General features: G+C 41.9%; 1 protein-coding gene and 1 long non-coding RNA gene across 2 annotated transcripts; one reads left to right on the forward strand and one right to left on the reverse strand.

Annotated features, from left to right (window-relative positions):
• Positions 1-2144: 2144 nt before the first annotated feature.
• Positions 2145-7569, reverse strand: Bloc1s6os (biogenesis of lysosomal organelles complex-1, subunit 6, pallidin, opposite strand). Its single transcript, NR_156706.1, has 2 exons — positions 7289-7569; positions 2145-2911 (listed from the first exon to the last, which is right to left on the reverse strand). It is a non-coding gene; the product is annotated as a biogenesis of lysosomal organelles complex-1, subunit 6, pallidin, opposite strand (long non-coding RNA).
• A 142-nt stretch (positions 7570-7711) lies between these two features.
• On the forward strand, positions 7712-18694 carry Bloc1s6 (biogenesis of lysosomal organelles complex-1, subunit 6, pallidin). The gene is made up of 5 exons (NM_019788.3): positions 7712-7911; positions 11796-11937; positions 13333-13420; positions 15262-15348; positions 15718-18694. The coding sequence occupies exons 1-5, from the start codon at positions 7830-7832 to the stop codon at positions 15835-15837; spliced, it is 519 nt and encodes a 172-aa protein (NP_062762.1). The 5' UTR covers positions 7712-7829; the 3' UTR covers positions 15838-18694.
• The last annotated feature ends 550 nt before the right edge of the window (positions 18695-19244 follow it).

Raw genomic sequence — 19244 nt, forward strand, 5'->3', positions numbered from 1 at the left:
TATAAGGACATAGAAGAAGGTCGGTTTTGCTCTTTGTCTGTTTACTTTCACCTTACTAGTAAGTCCATTCCTTCACTGGTATTAGAGCCTACTTCTTCAAGATTCTAGTGTATATTAATGGCCAGCTGAGACATCCAGCCTCATGGGCTGAGCATCTACTAGCTTCTTGGACTTGCCATTCACAGTCAGCCACTGTTGAGTTAACTGAACTGCAACCTGTATGCCATTCTAATAAATCCCATATATATTTATAAATTATAAATTTATAAATTATAAATCTATATTTAGATATAGATTCATTCTATAAGCTCTGTTACTCTAGAGAACACGGACTGCTACAGCAATTATACTGAAGTTTATTGTTGTATGTAGGAACTTAGGAAAAAGTGTCTCTTTAACCCTGTAGGACATGCATATCCAAGTCAAGGACATGGCTGATGGCTCCACTTTTAGTCTAAGCAAAAGATTTAAATCATGGTCTGGGGGAAGCTCTCACTGAGTGTGTCCTAAATCATTTGCATGGGCCAGATGTGTCCTGTGAGATGTACTATTGCAGTAGATGATGTCTTGCCTAAGGAAAGACTTAAACAAAGAGGCCAATGTCAGGAGACATTGGAAAAAAAATAGAACTTTGTCCTTTAAACATGTTTGATTGGCAGGTCTTTTTGTTCTACACACTGAGATGTCCCTATGCATCAGCAGGAGGCTCTCTGCCTTCACCCCATATGTGATGGAACACACCGGCAGTGGGGATGGAAGAGAACGAAGGGGTTAACTCACTCTAGCACCAGTCTGTCTTTCACTCTTTGTTTTCCTTTGCTGCCCTATGACTCACTCTCAAAATAATGAATCACTGCCATCATCCCTGACTGAAAAGAATAAAAGCAAACAGGATGGAACATCTATCATGTGACCTCTTAATCAGCAGTCTTTCAGGAATGTATCACAAAACTGAGGGACCATTGCAGTGCTCACCTGGCTGGGGCTGACATTGGACTCCACAGAGACCCCTATATAAGACTTTGTACCTAAGGCCTGTGGCAGGCTGGAATGGGTTGAAAGCCCTCCATTTTCCACTTGCCGATTTGTCATGAGTAAAGCCCGTTTTTCTCTCATCACCAACTTCATCCAATAACAGAGCGAGATGTTCCACAGTTAGGGTCTCACCATTTGATTTGAGGGATATTTGCAAATTTTTCCTACCTGGCAACTAAACACTAAGACTCAGTAGGAAATAAGGGCTGTTTTTAACTTAGTTCTTTTAGCAGTTTTAAATTAGTAGGATTGAAATAGCATAGCTAATTTAAATAAGTGTATTTAAAAGGAAAGCTAAGCATTGAAATAATTCACAATGCCCATAGTGATTAAAATAATATTTCTGCATAATACAGAAGGAGAATGAATCAGTATAAGTAGCTGGATGCTTTGGTCTCTACACACAAGATTAGCAGATGAGTTTGTAAAGCCCCTCAGCAGCGAAATCAGCACCTTATGAGCAGTTATTTGAATGAATGATCATCTTTTCTCATGAACAGCCTTAAAACAGATAGTTCAAATGACTGTCATTCAGTATTTTGATTATTGATTTACTGTCAGATTATAATTTTTCTTCTTATATTGACATTTTAATAGTAGGTTTAAAAAGAAAGATAAGCAAGTGAGCAAGGAACAAATTGAAATAGCTTACAAAATGATGCAAACTCATCTAAAATGTGGACCAACATGGGGTGTCAACAAGGCCATAGCACCCTCCTTCACTCCAGATCCATTAACTCATGGTTTGCTCATTTAGTTCTTCCCCTTCCTCATATATCTCCTTCTCTTCTCCCGCCTTCTTGTCTCCCCTTGCTCCCTCTTCTCCTCCCCTCCTCCTACTCCTCCCTCCCTACTTTTCTTCTCTCTTCCCTCCCCCTTCTCCTCCATCTTCAGAGAGTCTTTAGTAAAGCTGAATGGAGCTCCTGAGCTTGTACGCTTACATTAAATGTAAGAGTTTCAACATCTGCCATTTCAAGTGCAGCTTCAAGTACAGCGTGCTCTTTTTTTTTTCTACCCATATCTCATTAAGATTTTATTTACTGTTTTCGACAAGTTAAGTTTAACTAAGATAGACACTAATATGGAAAGAAACACACACACACACCATCTGGAACAAAAAGGGAAACATTGTTAAGCCCAAGAATCAATCAAGAGGGTTTGGAGAACAAATAATTCTAACATAAATTATTTATACCCATTAAAAATGAAAGTTTATCCGGGTGGTGGTGGCGCACGCCTTTAATCCCAGCACTCAGGAGGCAGAGGCAGGCGGATTTCTGAGTTCGAGGCCAGCCTGATCTACAAAGTGAGTTACAGGACAGCCAGGGTTACACAGAGAAACCCTGTCTCGAACAAAACAAAACAAAACAAAACAAAATGAAAATTTATGCTAAAAAGGGAGAACTAAGCTTCCAAGGTTTGAATGTAGCTTTAGACACTGTACATTCTGTGCTCTTTTTTTTTTTTTTTAAATATGGCTCAGCGTGCTCTTTTATGGAGACTGAGCTGCATGCCTGGGGCCTTGTTGCAGTCCGTGTATGCTCTTTGGTTGGTGGATCAGTCTCTAAGAGCTCCCAGGGCTCCAGGTTAGTTGGCTCCGTTGATCTTCCTGTGGAGTTCCTATCCCCTTTGGGGTCCTCGAGCCTCCCCAACACTTCCATAAGCGTCCCCAAGTGTATAAGCAAGATTATTTCAACCAGGCTTGAAGCAGGTCTTTTGACATTAAGTCCTTTGTTGTTTCCACTGCTGCATACTTCAAAATGTTTTCCCTAAATATAATGCCCAAACTTATCAGGTGTTTTGTGGGAGATTTCAGAACCTTCTCTTTTCAGGAAGGTACAATTATAGGCACTCTTGAAATTTTCCTTCAAACGTTCTGTAAAGGGAATGGGAAAGGGAATGAGTAAAAAGTAGTTGAAAACACATGTCTCATAAAGGACTATCATAGAATATAGAAAGTATTCTTAAAAAATAAAAACATCAAAAAGGCCTGGAGAGATGGCTCAGCAGTTAAGAGCACTGACTGCTGCTCTTCCAGAGGTCCTGAGTTCAATTACCAGCAACCACGCGGTGGCTCACACTATCTACAATGGGATCTGATGCCCTCTTCTTCTGTATCCGAAGACAGCGACATTGTACTCAAATATATACAATAAACAAATATTTAAAAGCACACATAAATAATAAGAATAAAACCTGATTAAAATAGGAAAATATAAATTGATACTTCATCAAAATGCACAGATTGATAGCAAATAAGCATATGAAACAATATTCCACATCAGATAGTTACAAAGTAAAACAACGTACCATATTTACACATCCACTGTAATGGACACAGAGATCTTGGGGCTGGAGAGATTGCTCAATGGTTACCAGCACTGGCTGCTGTTACAGAGGACCCATATTTTATTCCCAGCACCCACCTGGCAGCTCACAACCTTCTACCTCCAGTTCTAGGGGATCTGATTCCCTCGTCTTGTCTCTGTGCCACTGTATGCACAGGGTGCTCAGGCACAAATACAAGCAAAACACCTCTATACATATGCTAAAAGGTAAATAAGTCTGTAAAAGCAACAAGGATCTTTACCACTGCTAAGGATGCAAGACGCAACATCATCTTAGAAGAGACCTTGTCATTTTTTAGTAAAAGCACATCTTATCCTACGACCCAGAAATCCCACTCCTTCAAATTTATGCACTGAATTAGAAAACACATGTCCACATGAAAACCTGCACGTGTGTTAATACCATATTCTTTCATCATTATCAGAACTTGGAAGCAACAAGATCTTTGTTCTTCAGTGGGCATATATATATATATACATACACACACATATATACCTATGTATAACATATATACACACACATACATACATATAAACATACACATATACTCAAATTTACATATACACATATATACATATACACACATATACATATATGTATAATATATATGTAGTGTGCATATCATATTTATATTATACATATATGTATACATAATATATGTATGTTATACATAAATATGCATATTCATTGTATATTAAATAAACCAGCAGTAAAAGATGAGTTATCATGAAAAGACTTGATGGAAACTTAAATACAAACGCATATAGAAACAATCACTCTAAATAGGTTATATAAATAAAGCTACCAGTGTTTGCTAGATGCATTCATTAGCTCTTCATTGATGTGAAATATAACTGAGAAAAGTCATGTAAAGGAGGGTGGTTTACTTGGGCTCACATTTTCAAAGGCGTTGGTCTGCCCTGGTCCTTGATGGGTTTAGAAATTTTGATCTGTCACAGCAGGGAGGTCATGGTGAGCAAAGCGGTTCACACACCTGCAGTGAGAGGGATACAGAGTATCCTGCTGCCAGACTTCTTCCTGGGCTCCTAGTAGCTTATCTTGGCTCCTGGCTCATGGGAGGGTACTGCCTGCATTCAGGGAGCATCGTCTATCACTTTCTTGTGAAGTTGGTCTGGAAATACTCTCACGTGCGCACCCAGAGGTGTGCGTAAGTAATCTAGGAGCTTCTGAATCCAAGCAAGTTGACATTTCGAATCAACTACTACTCTTGACGAGCACCAAGGGCAGCGGGGATGATAAGAATCCCAACAGCATTCGAGGCAGGGCATGAATTATTATCGTAGTATGATGGTGCAGTGCTTATTAAACTAGTAACTGTCATGTGCTGTCTGAGCTCACCAAGAAACTGTCTCTGGAAGCAAAGATTATGCTCCGACAGCCAGCCTCCCCACATTCCAGAACCAAGCATGTGTCTCTTGAAGGCCCCTTGTCTGGGTATAGGCTGACCTCTCTAACTCAGTGACAGGAAGGGCAAATAGCCCAAGAGTAAAAACACCATGTCCTGAGAACATTGAGAAGATAATCCATTTCCAACAGAGGTTACTATTGGTTAACCCATGATATAAAGTACTTGCAAGTATGAAAGAGAAACCAGATATTCAGCCATGTGACCCTGCTCCACAGAAAGAAAGCAATGGGTCGGGAACTTCAGCTGACTGCCTCTACTTCCCCAGTTGGTTTCTGCTGGAGCTCCCACTTTGATGATGTTACCTCTATCTGTGGGTATTTTTTTCTTCTACCTGGGGAGCTCAGCTTTACCTAAGGAGAGTGTTGGGACACTCTCCTATGCCTGGGACTCTCAGTGGGGAACCTCAGCTGGATACCATAATGGGGCATCCACAGTCAACCTCTGCTGAGAGTGTTGAGCTGCTAATCTGAGGATGTTTGTGCCATGTGTGTATCTATCACCATCATCCACACACCCCACCCACCCTTCTGCTGTTTATTCTTTTACTTTGGCTTCCTGTATATTTAATAAACATTCACTCAAAACTCAAACTTTGGCTATTGTAGATCATTGTCTGGACAATACAATGTTATACATTTTTCAATGCATAATATGTAACCTCAAGAACAAACTCTAACACAAACTATAACATTTGGTGCCTAGCAATGTTTCTGGTGGATAGGAACTAGAACTCTATTTTTAGCATAACTAAGGTGTCTAGTTCAATCTTAAAAGGTATTACATTAAAGTATTTGGAGTGTATAACTTTGATACGTAAAAGAAAATGGGAAAACTAAAGACCCTTCAAAAGACATAACATGACACAATAAACTGTTGTGTTCTTTGCAATCAAGTTTTAGAAGTTGCTTTGAGCTCTGTGTCATATACAGAGGGTCCTTAACAAACAAGTGGCACATTGAATTGCAAGCTGTAAGAGAAAAAGAAGGAAAAGATCAGAGAGAAAAGCAAGATGAATGTGGTACAAACTCCTTGTTTATTTAGGTGATTTTGTTACAGTAAGTTAAAATGTTAAAAATAATAAAATTCCTAACAAGAATTCTCCTTATAGCAAAACAAATCATAAAGACAAGGTAGGACATAACAGTTTATTTCATCCATTAAATTTAAATAACCAGTATTTAAAATTTAATGAAATGTACTTAGTACTGGCCAAGAGATAGAAGGAGCCAATGAAAACTCATAGGATATGGCTCTATTCCAAAGGGCACCACAACACCATTAGTACATGAAACTTATAACCAAGCAAGGGTGCCAGGTGTTTCATCATGTTTACCATGTTGTATAACTCAGACTTTGGAATATACAGTTTGGAATTAGGGCTAGGGCATCAATAGTTCACCAATTAGCAAATTTATCGAGAATTATTTTGGTACTCTATGCATAAGAGTTTCTATTTGTCATTTTTAATTCAAAAGAAGAAAACATAAAATAATGAATGCAAGGAGGAGCTCAGTGCTAAATGGCAGGAGGATGTTTGTTGTTGTGAAATGTCTTCACTGTGACTGCTGAATGAAAGGGAGGAAATAATGAGATAATGAATGGTGTCCACAGTAAAGGTGTGTTTGAGTGTGCTGGCTCGTGTCTGCTGGAGGACCAAGAATTCAAGGCCATCCCTAATTACATATTGAGTCTAAGGCCAGATTAGGCTACAGGACACCTCACCTTGTGAAACAAAACAATAAAAAAGATATTATCCTAGAGCACTTAAAAGATGAATAGGCCTTTGAAAAAGATACTCTAGTTTGAAACAGGAACAAGCACAATGGACAGCGTACAATGCCCAGATTGCACAAGATGTTTGAAGAGTAATAAATTGTTTTCCTATTTGTATGACAACACTAATTATTACACATTCTATAGTTCAGCAACCTCACAGGGTTGAGTTCCATTACAAAAGCTTTAGGGGAGGAATTGGTTACCAATTTTTCTGGAGGTCACCCACCATCCAGAATAATGACTCCCTTCCTCTGTCTTCAAACCCATCAGTGTTTGTTTAATCATCCTTTGTAATCAAATCTTTTTTCAGACAGCCCCACCCCATCAGTTTTACAGACTGTTACCTTGGGTCCTTGGAGTACCCTTCCTATTTTAAGGTTATGTTAACTAGTAGCTTTTATTCGTTGCCATGCCCTCTAATATATTTAGAAGTCTCAAGGATTAGTCTGTGGACATTCTACCGTGGAGAGTTGAGAAGTTACCCTTGAAAAGTGGCTAAAGTGAAACTGAACATAAGATGGTGACAATAGGGAGCCAGTGCATTCCAGGGGCATGGCATTATTTGTTTATTTATATTAGTTTTTTTTTTTTTTTTTGAGATAGCTTTGGCTACAATATGGAAAACTGAACAGGTAACCTGAGGAGCAACTAGAGATGCTACTAGAGGTCAGAGTTTACAAAAGGGTCGAGAATCCTTACATTTGCTGTGGAGCTGAGTCTGTCCAAGTCTACATACTTTCCTTTAGAACTCATGATATCATCTTACAGGAGCCCAGCATGTGCTTTTGGTAATTTGACTTAATTTGTCCAAATGATGCTCCAAGAAAGCCTTTACGTCATTTCCAAGCACTGGAAGAGATCCTCAGCAACGCTCAAGCTCAGAGTTCGTATTGACTCACTTAGCGGCCCGAGTTATAAACTGGACACAACACTGGGGACATTCACACGGTTATGGCGACATCCGGTCCTCTAACCTCTCTTCCGGGTTCCGCCGGCCACCCTCTGTGAAACCGAACCCGCACGCGCACGGCTGCGCCTAGGGCGCTGACACGGGGGGGGCGGGGGGGGGCGGGCGTTCCGGACTTGCAGTAACGTTCTGCGTCGGAAAGCGAGGTTTTCCGCTTTCGTCACTTCCGTGTGCCTCGGCGGCTTTCGTCCGGATGGACTCTGGAACGCGTTAGGTTTCTTTGCCTGTGACTTCTCCACAGCACTCGCCTCACGCAGCGCCCAGTGCGGGGATATGAGTGTTCCTGAGCCACCGCCTCCAGACGGGGTCCTTACGGGGCCTTCCGACAGCCTGGAGGCCGGCGAGCCCACGCCGGGTACGGCTGTTTTGCGGGGCGACTGCCCACAGGGGCCGGGTTCGAGTGGGTGGGACTCCAGCGCAGGCGACCCTCCTGCCTAGAGCATCCTGGCCAGGCAACCCTGGTCCCGCGAGGAAACGCACTGTTGGGTGCGGTTTGTGTTAAAGGTTTGCGTTTGTGTTGCTTTTCAACTGTTTGTCACAGGGTTAGTGGTTGGCGATCAGTCTGCCAGAGAGAAGGTAGATTTTTAGGAAACTGTACAATAGTGTCTACTCATGAAATACTCTGACCTCCTAGGTGACATTACTTCATCCGAGACTCCAGCAGCCGTCCGCACATTTCCAGAAGAAATTTAAGCATTGATGCCCGAAGGCGTCCGTTGGACGAAGCAGTTAATTTGCTATATAGGCAGATGGGCACTGTTTATACCATCGTTTTTGTGAGATTGAAAACACCACTCAAATCATTTTCTGTGAGCATTGGTTCATATGAGAGAAGCTAGATGGAGCTTCTAAAAATAATCTCTGCGTTTCAGAAATAGGAAGCTACAAATAACCCAGCATTTCCTGGCAGTGCTTTTCTTTAATGACATATCCCTTTCATGACTTGTTCAGTCACATTAGTAATACTCTGTAGTACCTACTTGGAACCTGGGCCTCTCTCTTTCTCCCTTCCCCTCCCTTCTCCCCCTCTTTCTCTCTTTCTGCACATAACGAATGGGTGGTATGCATATAAATAAAAGCAGATGTCAGAGAGTAGGGCAGAGATAGGGATAGGTGCTAGCTGCAGGTTCAACTCAGGACTTATTTCATGTTAAACAAGTGCTCTACTACAGAGCTAGATCCCTAGCCTCAGCTGTCTGATCTTCTTGATAATGGTGTGAGCTTACTCTCCCATGAAACTGAATTTGCACTCTTGGATTCAGTTCCCTCTGTTTCATGTAGAGGATTCCGCAGGGCATTAGCATCTATCTCCCCTCAGCAGTGTAAAGCTACCACCGCTAGTCTCTCATTCTCACAGCATGGTGTGTCCATTGTTGTAACTTTACTGCCCCAACACAAGCTCCAGGCATGAATCCTTAGAATCCTAAAATGGCTTCTTGCCACTTACTGAATTTTCCATAGAATTGGCACTCAGGGACCCTCACAGGCTGACTCACGGCATATATTAATAGCTCACTGTTGCTTTCTGTGCATGGCCTTGCTGTTCATCCTTGCAGTTTCTCATTCTGTTTAACAATGTTGCACCCCCTCGGCTCCTTTCAGATTTGTATCCATATGAAAGTGGTGGCTGCAGTCTAAGTTGGGGCCATTTTTTAGAGGGTTTTTGCAGTTTCAAAGATGGTCACATGTTCTGTTCCACACTGTTTTCTAAGAATGTCTCCCATAGAAATAGGAGCGTGCAAGGATTAGGAAGACCACAGCAGTGTTGATGAACTATGTAGATCCATATACATTGCTGAAGAAAGATACCTGTGATAGACTTTGTCTTAAAACAGACAAATGAATGGAAGACCTTCAGAACAGCGTGATGAAAAGCTGATGTGCATGGCTGGGTAAAGGCAGTTTCTGGCCGATTACGTGAGAAAACTGCAGACTGACTCCATTGGAGTTAGGCTTTTTAAGGAGTGCCTTTTCCCATGGGTTTACATTTTTATAGTGATTAGCAAAGAGAAGAGAAGATGGGGTGGGAGGATGAGGTGGGCATTCAGCATCTTCAACAGCCCGTCTTCCTTAGAAATCACCTCAGACTGTTAGATTCCACGACAGTTTTTGTAATGGCTTTGTATACTCCCCTGTATTGTGTACTCAGGGAGGAGAGTTTACCTTATTTATTGTTGTGACTAAGAAATTAGCAGACAGTAGGTGTTCAGTGCACATATATTGTATGTATATGGTAAAGACCTGGTTTTTCTTTTAGAACTGTGCTTCTCAATCGTCTAATGCTGCGACCCTTTAATATTTTTTGACTGCTTCATAAATGTAATTTTGCTACTGTTATGGATCATAATGTAAATATCTGTGTTTTGATGGACTTAGGTGACCCCTGTTAAAGGGGTTGCCACCACATGGCCGAAAGCTCTGTTCTAGAGTCTTCCACAGTGAAGTGCCTGGAACTTAATAACTAATACCTATCCAATAATTGCTAATAATTAGAATGGGAAAGGGAGGCCTATGAGTTAAAGTGTGTGTGTAGGTAGGCAAATTTGTTGTTCCATCTTAAAGTTGTAATAGCTTTAGTCTGGTGTTTCTTTCTGTTCATCTATTATATATTGTCCATGTTTGAAGTTGGTGCTTGTTGTACTATTATTGTAGACACAACTTAAGCAGTGGAATTATTTGTCAAATGTAAGCTTTTCGTTCCGCGTCCAAAGGCACATTAGTAGTTCCCAGGTCTTCCTGGATCCTATTTCATTTTTGGCTTGTGGAGAGTTTCAGTTTCTATTTAGCCCTTGCCCATTTGAGTTGTCTTGCAACTTTGAGAATTCCAATTTGTTTGTGTTTTCAGGGTTAAAGTTAAAATTGTTACAGAGGTAAGAGCATCCAGTGTGTCTAACCACTGAGCTGTCTCTCCAGTCCAGTCTTAATTTGATGTTCCCTGATTCTTACTAGACTATAATTGACAACAGGTGTTTCAAAGTTAACATTAACTATGGAATGCTTTCTGGGTACAGTTTTAGTGAATACTTTACCTTTAGCTCATTCAGAATTAATGTTTGTAAAAACCTTGTAACCATTCGCTGACCCCACTTAGAAACCGTGTATTATTTTTCTGGGAACAGTAATTGGTGGGTGTTTACCTTAGATGTTGGGGTGCCTGGAAAAGGATGCAGTGTCATTCCTGGCAGCAGGTTGAGACTGGCCATGGCACAGTCAGCACACTATTCCCTATAGCAGATTAGGGTATGGAATGTTTGCCCCCACTTTGAATTGTGTCAGCACACCACTGAACTTGTGTTAATGGGCCTAGGCCTGCGGCCCCACCTCCCAGCTGACCTTCCTAGCTTTAGCCCTGGTTCACAGAAAGTACTGTATCTTAATTAATAAATGACAAAACAAGCCCCTTTACATGTAAATATATTAAGCAAAAAGCCTTTCTTTTGAGTTTAAAACTGTGTTTTAAGGCATTGCATCTTTGTTTATATAATTTCTTTAACAATTTTTATTTTCTTGGTTGGTTTTGAGCTTAGCTTTTAATGGTTAAGCCATCTCTCCAGTCCTCCCTGTAAGGTTTTATTTTATTTGTGTGTGTGTGTGGGGGGGGTGGTAAAGAGAACATATCATTGTATTCCTGTGAAACTCAGAGAACAGTTTTCAGGAGTCTCTTCTGTCCTGTGGGTTCAGGGATAGATGTCAGAAGGCCAGGCTTACATAGGAAGGACGTTTACCCACTGAGTTGCTTCACCAGCCTCTGTCTATGTTATTTATGCCTATTTTTAAAAGCATTGATGTGTTAAGAATTCCTTAATTCAGTAGCTGTAAACTCATCCTTCAGCCTGACTCATTTAATAAAATACATGAACATGTAAAATTTGAGTATACTAATGTACATTTTCCTAGACTTTGTTATATACTTACAGCTTGAAAATACCTTTTTCCCAGATGTGGTAATACATGCCTCAGGAGACTGAGAGTGCTAGGCCAGCATGGGCTATACTGGGAAACCTCACCTCAAAATAAGAAATACTCAAAACAACACAGAAACACTTTTTGTTCTTTCTCTTTTTTTTCTTTTTCCCCATGTTTTAGCGAAAGCTTAGAAGGTACACATTTAAAGAAGCGACTGTATAGTTAGGAGAGAGTTTGGGCTCTTAGCTTGCGTGGACTTCTTCCCTCCTCCCTCAGCCTTCTTACCATGCAGCAGCACAGCCCTTCCTAACTTTGTGTGTCTCTTGAGCACAGGCTTAAGCGACACGTCTCCAGATGAAGGACTGATAGAGGACTTCCCTGTGGACGATAGAGCTGTAGAGCACTTGGTGGGAGGCCTGCTGTCCCACTACTTACCAGATCTGCAGAGGTCCAAGCGAGCACTCCAGGAACTCACGTAAGCCAACAGAAAGCCAGCAGCTTGTTGGTTCCTTCTGTGTAGTCAGATGTCACCTGGTAATCTCATGGAGTATGAAAGTGTTGTCTCCTGGAACATTGAGTCATCGAACATGTCTGGGTCCTGTAAATGGGAATCATGGAGTCACCTGTAGCCTAAGTGTCAAAAGTGCAGTAATCTTCCTAGAGAGTCTAGTATCTCTGTAGTAGATTTTGAGAGTGAGTGGTCCTTGTGTGACTTTGGATTACTCGTGTGCTTGAATGAATTGGTCTGTTCCCTCTGAAGTGTTCAGAGTAGCTGGAGTTTTATGTCCTTATAATACAGTCATATCAGCAGTGATGACTGACTCTAGATGAACAATTCTTGTCATTTGTTCCCTTTTTTCTTGTTTGATCTGGCTGGGGGGTTTTCAGTTTACTGATTCTGAAGCTGTTGTTTTCATGTTTATTCCCTATGTCCCTTCTCCACCCCGCCCCTGCCTCTGTTTTCCAATTGTGACCCCCTGGGCTTTGCTGTCTTGTATTTGGCAAGTTGCTGGGTATTTTGTTCTCCGAGATGTACTTCCTCTTCTGTGATCCCCAGTCTGACACGAAGGGACAGACGAGTGAGGGACCTGTTGGTCTGCAGACCCAGGGCTGATGATGGACGTGTGATTGGCCTTCGTTCTTATTGCTAATTCATTTTTCATCACAGCTCTCTATTTTGCAACAAATCACGTTATATTTTCCTTTAAAATGTTCATTTAGGGGATTCTCTCCTGTCATGTAGCCCTGTGATCATATTGCTCTGGGAGGAACTGGGAGGAAGTTAGCTTCTCTCCTTCCATAGGATTTGAATCTAAAGGTTAAACCGTTGGAGTTGTCAGCTCGGACCTTCTGCCTGCATACATAACATTTAGGTCAAGAGAAGCACCCTGAGTGCCTGAGACCGCACAGTGTGAGGGAAAGGCCACACGTGCTTCCAGTCCTGTGCCAACTTACTGAGCTGCTCTTTGGTCCTTGAGGAAGCACTGTCCCTCAGTAGTGCATCTTCCCCAAGTCTACATCAGGACATTCTTGGCTTCTAGTTTTCTTTTGGGGATGCATAGAAAATTGAGTTTCATGAGCAAAATACTATAAAAGAACTTTTGGTGTGAAAATGCAGAATGTTGCTAAAACAGTAAAATACCCTGCAGTAATCTGATTATTTTAGTTATTAAAGTCTGAAGTTATGTCAAGAATAAAGTATATACTTAGTTGTCAGAATATATTTTTGAAATATGATATTGGAAAGATTATTCTGTATTGCCAGCTAGATTTCCAGCTTTGCCCTGTAGCCAAAATGAATGTGATTCTGTAAAGAGAACCAATACTGAGAAAATGTAAAATTCGCTTTGGCTGTGTGCTTTTGTTTCAGACAGAACCAAGTTGTGTTACTAGATACACTGGAACAAGAGATTTCAAAATTTAAAGAATGCCACTCCATGTTGGACATCAATGCTTTGGTAAGTATGATTTTGCTTATCTAACTTAATGAGCCTTGATTTTGGAAAAGCTTTGTTTTTGTTTGTTTGTTTTTGTTTTGTTTTTCGAGACAGGGTTTCTCTGCGTATCCCTGGCTGTCCTGGAACTCACTTTGTAGACCAGGCTGGCCTCGAACTCAGAGATCTGCCTGCCTCTGCCTCCCAAGTGCTGGGATTAAAGGCGTGCACCACCACCGCCCCATTAGAAAAGCTTTGTATTTCTGCATTTTGATGACCTTATCCTCTAACTTTTATGTGTAGAATTTGTCTTTTTAACAAATCCCGATTGCTTTGTTAGAATTTCCAGTGGTTGCTGTCTTTCATATGCTGAACATGTATTAGGAAAATCAGTTTATTTGTATTGTGGAGAAGATCTCCTGAAATGATGACATAAGAGGAAAATGGAAAGTAAGGGATATTGAGGCACTGTTTCTACCACCAAGGAAAGCGCAGGCCCTTTTGAAGGGCCAATTATGTGGTCTCTTAGTTAGTATTTAATTTAATTATCAGTGTTCCTGGTGCTGTGACGAGATGGGCACCCTGAGGATGAGTAGTTAGTTAGAAGTTGAGTTACTAGAAGCTGGTAAAAGAAGAACAGATAGTCTTTAAGAAAACAGACTTAGCCTAAGCAAGGCTGTGTTGCTCCTTTCCCTCCCTGGACATTAGCAACTGCTTGCCTGCATGACTTGTACACCCCAGAAGTAGACGTCTCATGAGAGAGAGGTGGGGACTGATTGTCTCCCTTCCTGCTGTAGAGTGCAGCCTTCTCAGCAGAGGAGTGAGCATGGCCACACGGACTCCCTTGTCCTTCCCCCTGACTTCACCATGTGATCAGATGGGTGTTTGCTACACCTGAAAGTTGAGTAAATGAGCAGAATTCTGTTGCATCAGCCTGGAAGGGCAGAACTAAGTTGTTCACATATTTCTTCCCTTTACCCAAGAGTGGCTTTAATTTTCATGTAGGAATGGAAACAGAAAGGCCCTGAATGATGCACATAGAGTGTCTGTGAACTGACTTGACTTGCAGCTCTGTGAGAGGTAGCTGCTCTCTGCAGGCCCGCCTCTCAGTCCTTCTCTCTGTGTTGTCTGAGAGTAAGGTTCCCTTCCCATTCTGACTCCCACCTCTCTAGGCCTCCATCACTCTTCAGCTTCTCCCAGCAGGAGACTTCCCTTTTGGCTTCTGGCTGAGATGCAGAATGTGTACTCTGGGGAAGCAGTGCCTGTCCTTTAGTGGCACTCTTGTCATTCTGACCTCAAGATACATGGCTGAGTTTGTGCTCTCAGAGTCTGGGCACTGGCTGGGTTTCCCTGACAGGAAGACAGCACTCACCCACTGTCCTATGTACTGGCATGTTCTCTTGAAAAGGCAGTAGTGACTTTTATAATTTTTAGATTATGTGACATATTTTTGAAGTAAAATGTTGTTTATAACCTATTTAATATAAATGTCTGTTTTATGTTTAATAAACCTTTTTTGAGAGAAAGAGAGTCAGTGACAGACAGTATCTCTCTCTCTCTTTCTGTGTGTGTATGTGTATATGTGTGTCTAGCCCTGGCTGGCCTGGAACTTGATATACAGCTGGCTTTAGACTCACACAGATCTACCTGTCTCTGCCTCCTGGGTGGTGGGATTATTTTTTGTCTACTGAATTGAATCAGATGTTTTCAAAATTCTGCTAATGGTTGAATGAAATCTGCATTGTAGAATTTAAAATCTGGCCATAATTGAGGCTCTGAACTTGCAGCTCAAAAGGATGACCTCTAGTTAGGTGCTGACATACTCGCATTCTTGCCATTTCATCCTGTCTGCTGTGGTTGTCAAGTTCACAGAGGCGAAGCACTATCACGCCAAGCTGGTGACTATAAGGAAGGAGATGCTGCTGCTCCATGAGAAAACGTCCAAGTTGAAAGTGAGTGGGAACCCTCCTCATCCTCTCCAGCCACAAGCTTGTCTGTCTTCAGGATTTGTGTAGACTTCTTATACTTCATATTCTGTAAGAGATGAACTCATGCCACACTGTTCCCCTCTGAAAATAAAGTCCCCTGGCTCCTTCCCCAGTCACTGGGCTAGTGGGCTCGTCTCTGCATGTGACTTGCAGGTCACACTAAATGTGACCTTGGAGTAAGATTTGTTTTTTTCTTTTGTTTTAAATTAAGGGAACCTTAAATTACTCCAAATACATTAAAAATTCAATGTGGAATTTATGAATTTGTGTTGGTTAACTCGTCAAACATTTTTTTAAGTTATGCCATAAATGTACCCCCGCCCCTCTCCACAGAAAAGAGCACTGAAGCTGCAGCAGAAGCGGCAGAGAGAAGAGCTGGAGAGGGAGCAGCAACGCGAAAAGGAATTTGAAAGAGAAAAGCAGCTGACAGCCAAGCCAGCCAAGAGGACATGAGGAGCCTGCCTTCGGGTTCCTGGCCCATCCTGCTTCCTGGATCCCCATTGCTGTACACAGAGAGCGAGGCGTGGCCGGTGCCTTATGCCGTGGCATGTCCTGAAATGTTTCCAGGGTTGCTGTGTCTTTCAACTCTTGCTTAACTTTACAATTATTATTTGATCTTAAATCATTTGGAAAATGAAAAACACTTTGGCTGTTCCAGAGTCTGGGTTCAAAATGAGCAGAAGGTCTGAGCTCCTTGAGAATTGATTTTAGTTTCAGTTTCTCCTTTCCTGAAGGCAGGCCTTTCCTGTATGGCCACACTGATTTTTGGCAATTGCTTTTTATTGTTTAAAGAGAAATACCAATTGTCTGATCACGAATCTCCCAGCAAGAGAGCTGCTGAGCTTTTATGAAGACCATAGGCAGTGTGTGCACACTGGAAACACCAGGACCTTAGATGCAGGCTGGGAGTTGATGGCAGACAGATTTTTCCAGCCCTTCTCCTCAGTTTTCCCCTGTTGCTGCTGCTGTAGATTTTGGGTTCAGGGCAGGATTCTATCCATTCCTAATGCTGTGCAACAATGGTGGACCTGCCAGATCCTCAAAGGCATCTCTCTCTCTCTCTCTCTTTCTCTTTCTCTCTCTCTCTCTCTGTGTGTGTGTGTGTGTGTGTGTGTGTGCATGCTACAATGTAACAATGTTTCTGTACTTCCTCCCTCCCTCCCCACTCCCCCTTTCTTTCTAGAGACAGCAGGCTCTCTATAAAGCCCTGGCTGTCCTCAAGAACCTGTGGGGACCAGGTTGGCCTCAAACTTAACAATCCACCTGCCTCTTATTCCCAAGTGCTGGGATTAAAGGTGTGCACCGCCATGCCTTGTTCTGGTTTTTAAGTAGAACAAAATCTGCTGCTGCTCACATCATATGTAAATAGTGTACAGAAGAGAGGGCATGATGCCTTTACTGTTTTCTAGAACTTTTTTCCCTGTTGTTGTATGTAGGAGTTTACTCTGTAAGGCAAGATGAAGTATCATTGTTGGAAATCAAAAGTGCAGTAGTATACTTTCTCGTCTTAGTGTTTAATAGGAAGCTTGTTTCTAGACCCTATTGTGTGTGAGCAGCACAAGCTACAAAGGTGTCTGATTAGAATGCGCATCTTTTATAGCCCACATTACCCTTTTAGTAAGCTGGGATTACTACCTCTGATCACATACGGGGCGATAGAGAGATCGATAAAGAGGACCAGTGCTCAGAACCTGTAGCTTAAAGAAAGGCATAACTTTCTTTGAAGGAGCCCGCTCCTTCCTAATGAATGAATTGTGATCCCACAGATATTGATCTTGACTTCTGTTCAAGAATATAATGAGTCTATTTGAAAGGCTGTAACCCTTAGTCACTTGTTGTCACTCCTAGAGCACAAGTCAATAGGACCTGCAGGACAATGTCATTACCTTGCAAAATGTTACAATAAAATGCCTGATAGCTGACGAAGGCTGGCGATTCTTTTCATGCTGACTTTAGACCAGTGGTGGTGATTGTTTCAAGTGCTGTTCCTGGACACTTCTGGAAAACTTCCTCAGTCTTAAAGTGAATCTATTCTTTGTTTTGCTTAAAGTTTCTGCCAGCGATTCTGGTATACCTTAAAGGATGAGGCACTTCTGGGTCTGGCTGCCACTGGCAGGGTTTCCCACACTAAACTGCATGTCCTTTTCACCTGGGAACTTAAGAAAGTGCAGACATTACCAGTTCTGTTGTGGGGCCATAGAAGAGTTGGAGTGCTCCAGATTCTGATGCAAGGAACTGGTGGGATAGACCGTCCAGTGGCTTACACTCATAAGCAATGCAATCGTTTCAAAGCTACCCAGTAATTTGTGGAATTAATCTTAAGAAAGAAATTATTCACTACTGCTTTTGATAGAATCAGATTTAAAACTGAACCTTAGCTAGCAGGAAATTAAGAGTCCTAGTTAATGAATTGGATTTTTTTTTCCCGAGACAGGGTTTCTCTGTATAGCCCTGGCTGTCCTGGAACTCACTCTGTAGACCAGGCTGGCCTCAAACTCAAATCCACCTGCCTCTGCCTCCCGAGTGCTGGGATCAAAGGCATGCGCCACCACGCCCCGCTAATTGGACTTTTTGACCTGTATTAAAATAATCATGTTTAATGAATGGATGGCAATGTGGCAATATGTTTTGAGAATTATATTAAGTTTTTAAGACTTTTTAACATATCAGAAAGATGGGCTGGAGAGCTTGTTCAGCAGTTAAGAGCACTTAATGCCTTTGCAGAGGACCAGGATTCTATTCCTACCTCCCACTTGGCAGCTCACAGCCATCTGTACCTCCAGTTCCAGGGGATCCAGTCCCCTCATCTGGCTTCTGTAGCATCAGGCCACATAGATGGTGCACCTACTCACACGTAGATGAGACACTCACCCACATAATAGAGAAATAAATCTACAAAAAGAAGTATACATCATTACCCACCACTTTAAGGTCAGAGGTTAATCAGAAACACCATAGGTGATGAAGCCCTAAAGTTTTATCTGTATTTCAGTAACGTGGAAACACAATAACCAAACACTTGCTGTATTTTTCAACAAATAGAAATTGGCCAAAAGAAAATTGTTTTTGAAATAATATCAGATATGTATGGTGCTGACATGCGGGGTGCTCATTTTCAGCTGATTTGTCATGAGTGTCAGGCAAATGTGCAGACATTGAATGGAGATGTGTCCACAGTGAATTGTGGTGTGGATTCAGTTCACCAGTACCAATTATATGCTGAAACACCTTTGTTTGATTTTGATCCTATAAATGAAAACTACTTTTATGAACTTAATAAAAACGTCAGAATCACCCAGCATTGTTTATCAGACACCGTTCTGAGCATAGCAGTGCATATTCTCTCTGTACATTACTTCAGACAGTTGTTTTACTACCTCTCCTGTTTTGTTGCTCTTAATGCCCTCTTTGTATTAAGTGTCCTTTACTTTTCATGTCAAAAAAAAGGCTAGTCCAGGGGCTGAAGAGTTCCCAACTGCCCGTGAGAGGACCCAGGTTTGGTTCCCAGCACCCTCCTCAGGTAGCTCACAATCGCCTATAACTCCAGTTCCTGAGGATCTGATACCTCTTCTGAGGTCTGTGGCCTCCTGCATGCCTGTGGTTCACATACCTGAACTCAAGGACATGGGCATACACATAAAAACAAATAATTGTTTTTAAAAAAAACTACCAGTCCACTCATGAAATCCCATCCAGACAGATGATGGAAGTGCCATCCAAGGCTGGTTGGAGTATCCAACTCCATGAAGTTAGCTTTTCTTTGAGAGTAAATATAACTATAAGCTGGGCATGAGCACAGCCATGGGTAATGGCTGGAGAGTTGAACGTTTGAGGCTAGCCTGGGCTACATACAACCTGAG

The sequence above is a fragment of the Mus musculus genome, chromosome 2 (assembly GCF_000001635.26).
Source record: "Mus musculus strain C57BL/6J chromosome 2, GRCm38.p6 C57BL/6J".
Lineage (NCBI taxonomy): Eukaryota > Metazoa > Chordata > Mammalia > Rodentia > Muridae > Mus > Mus musculus.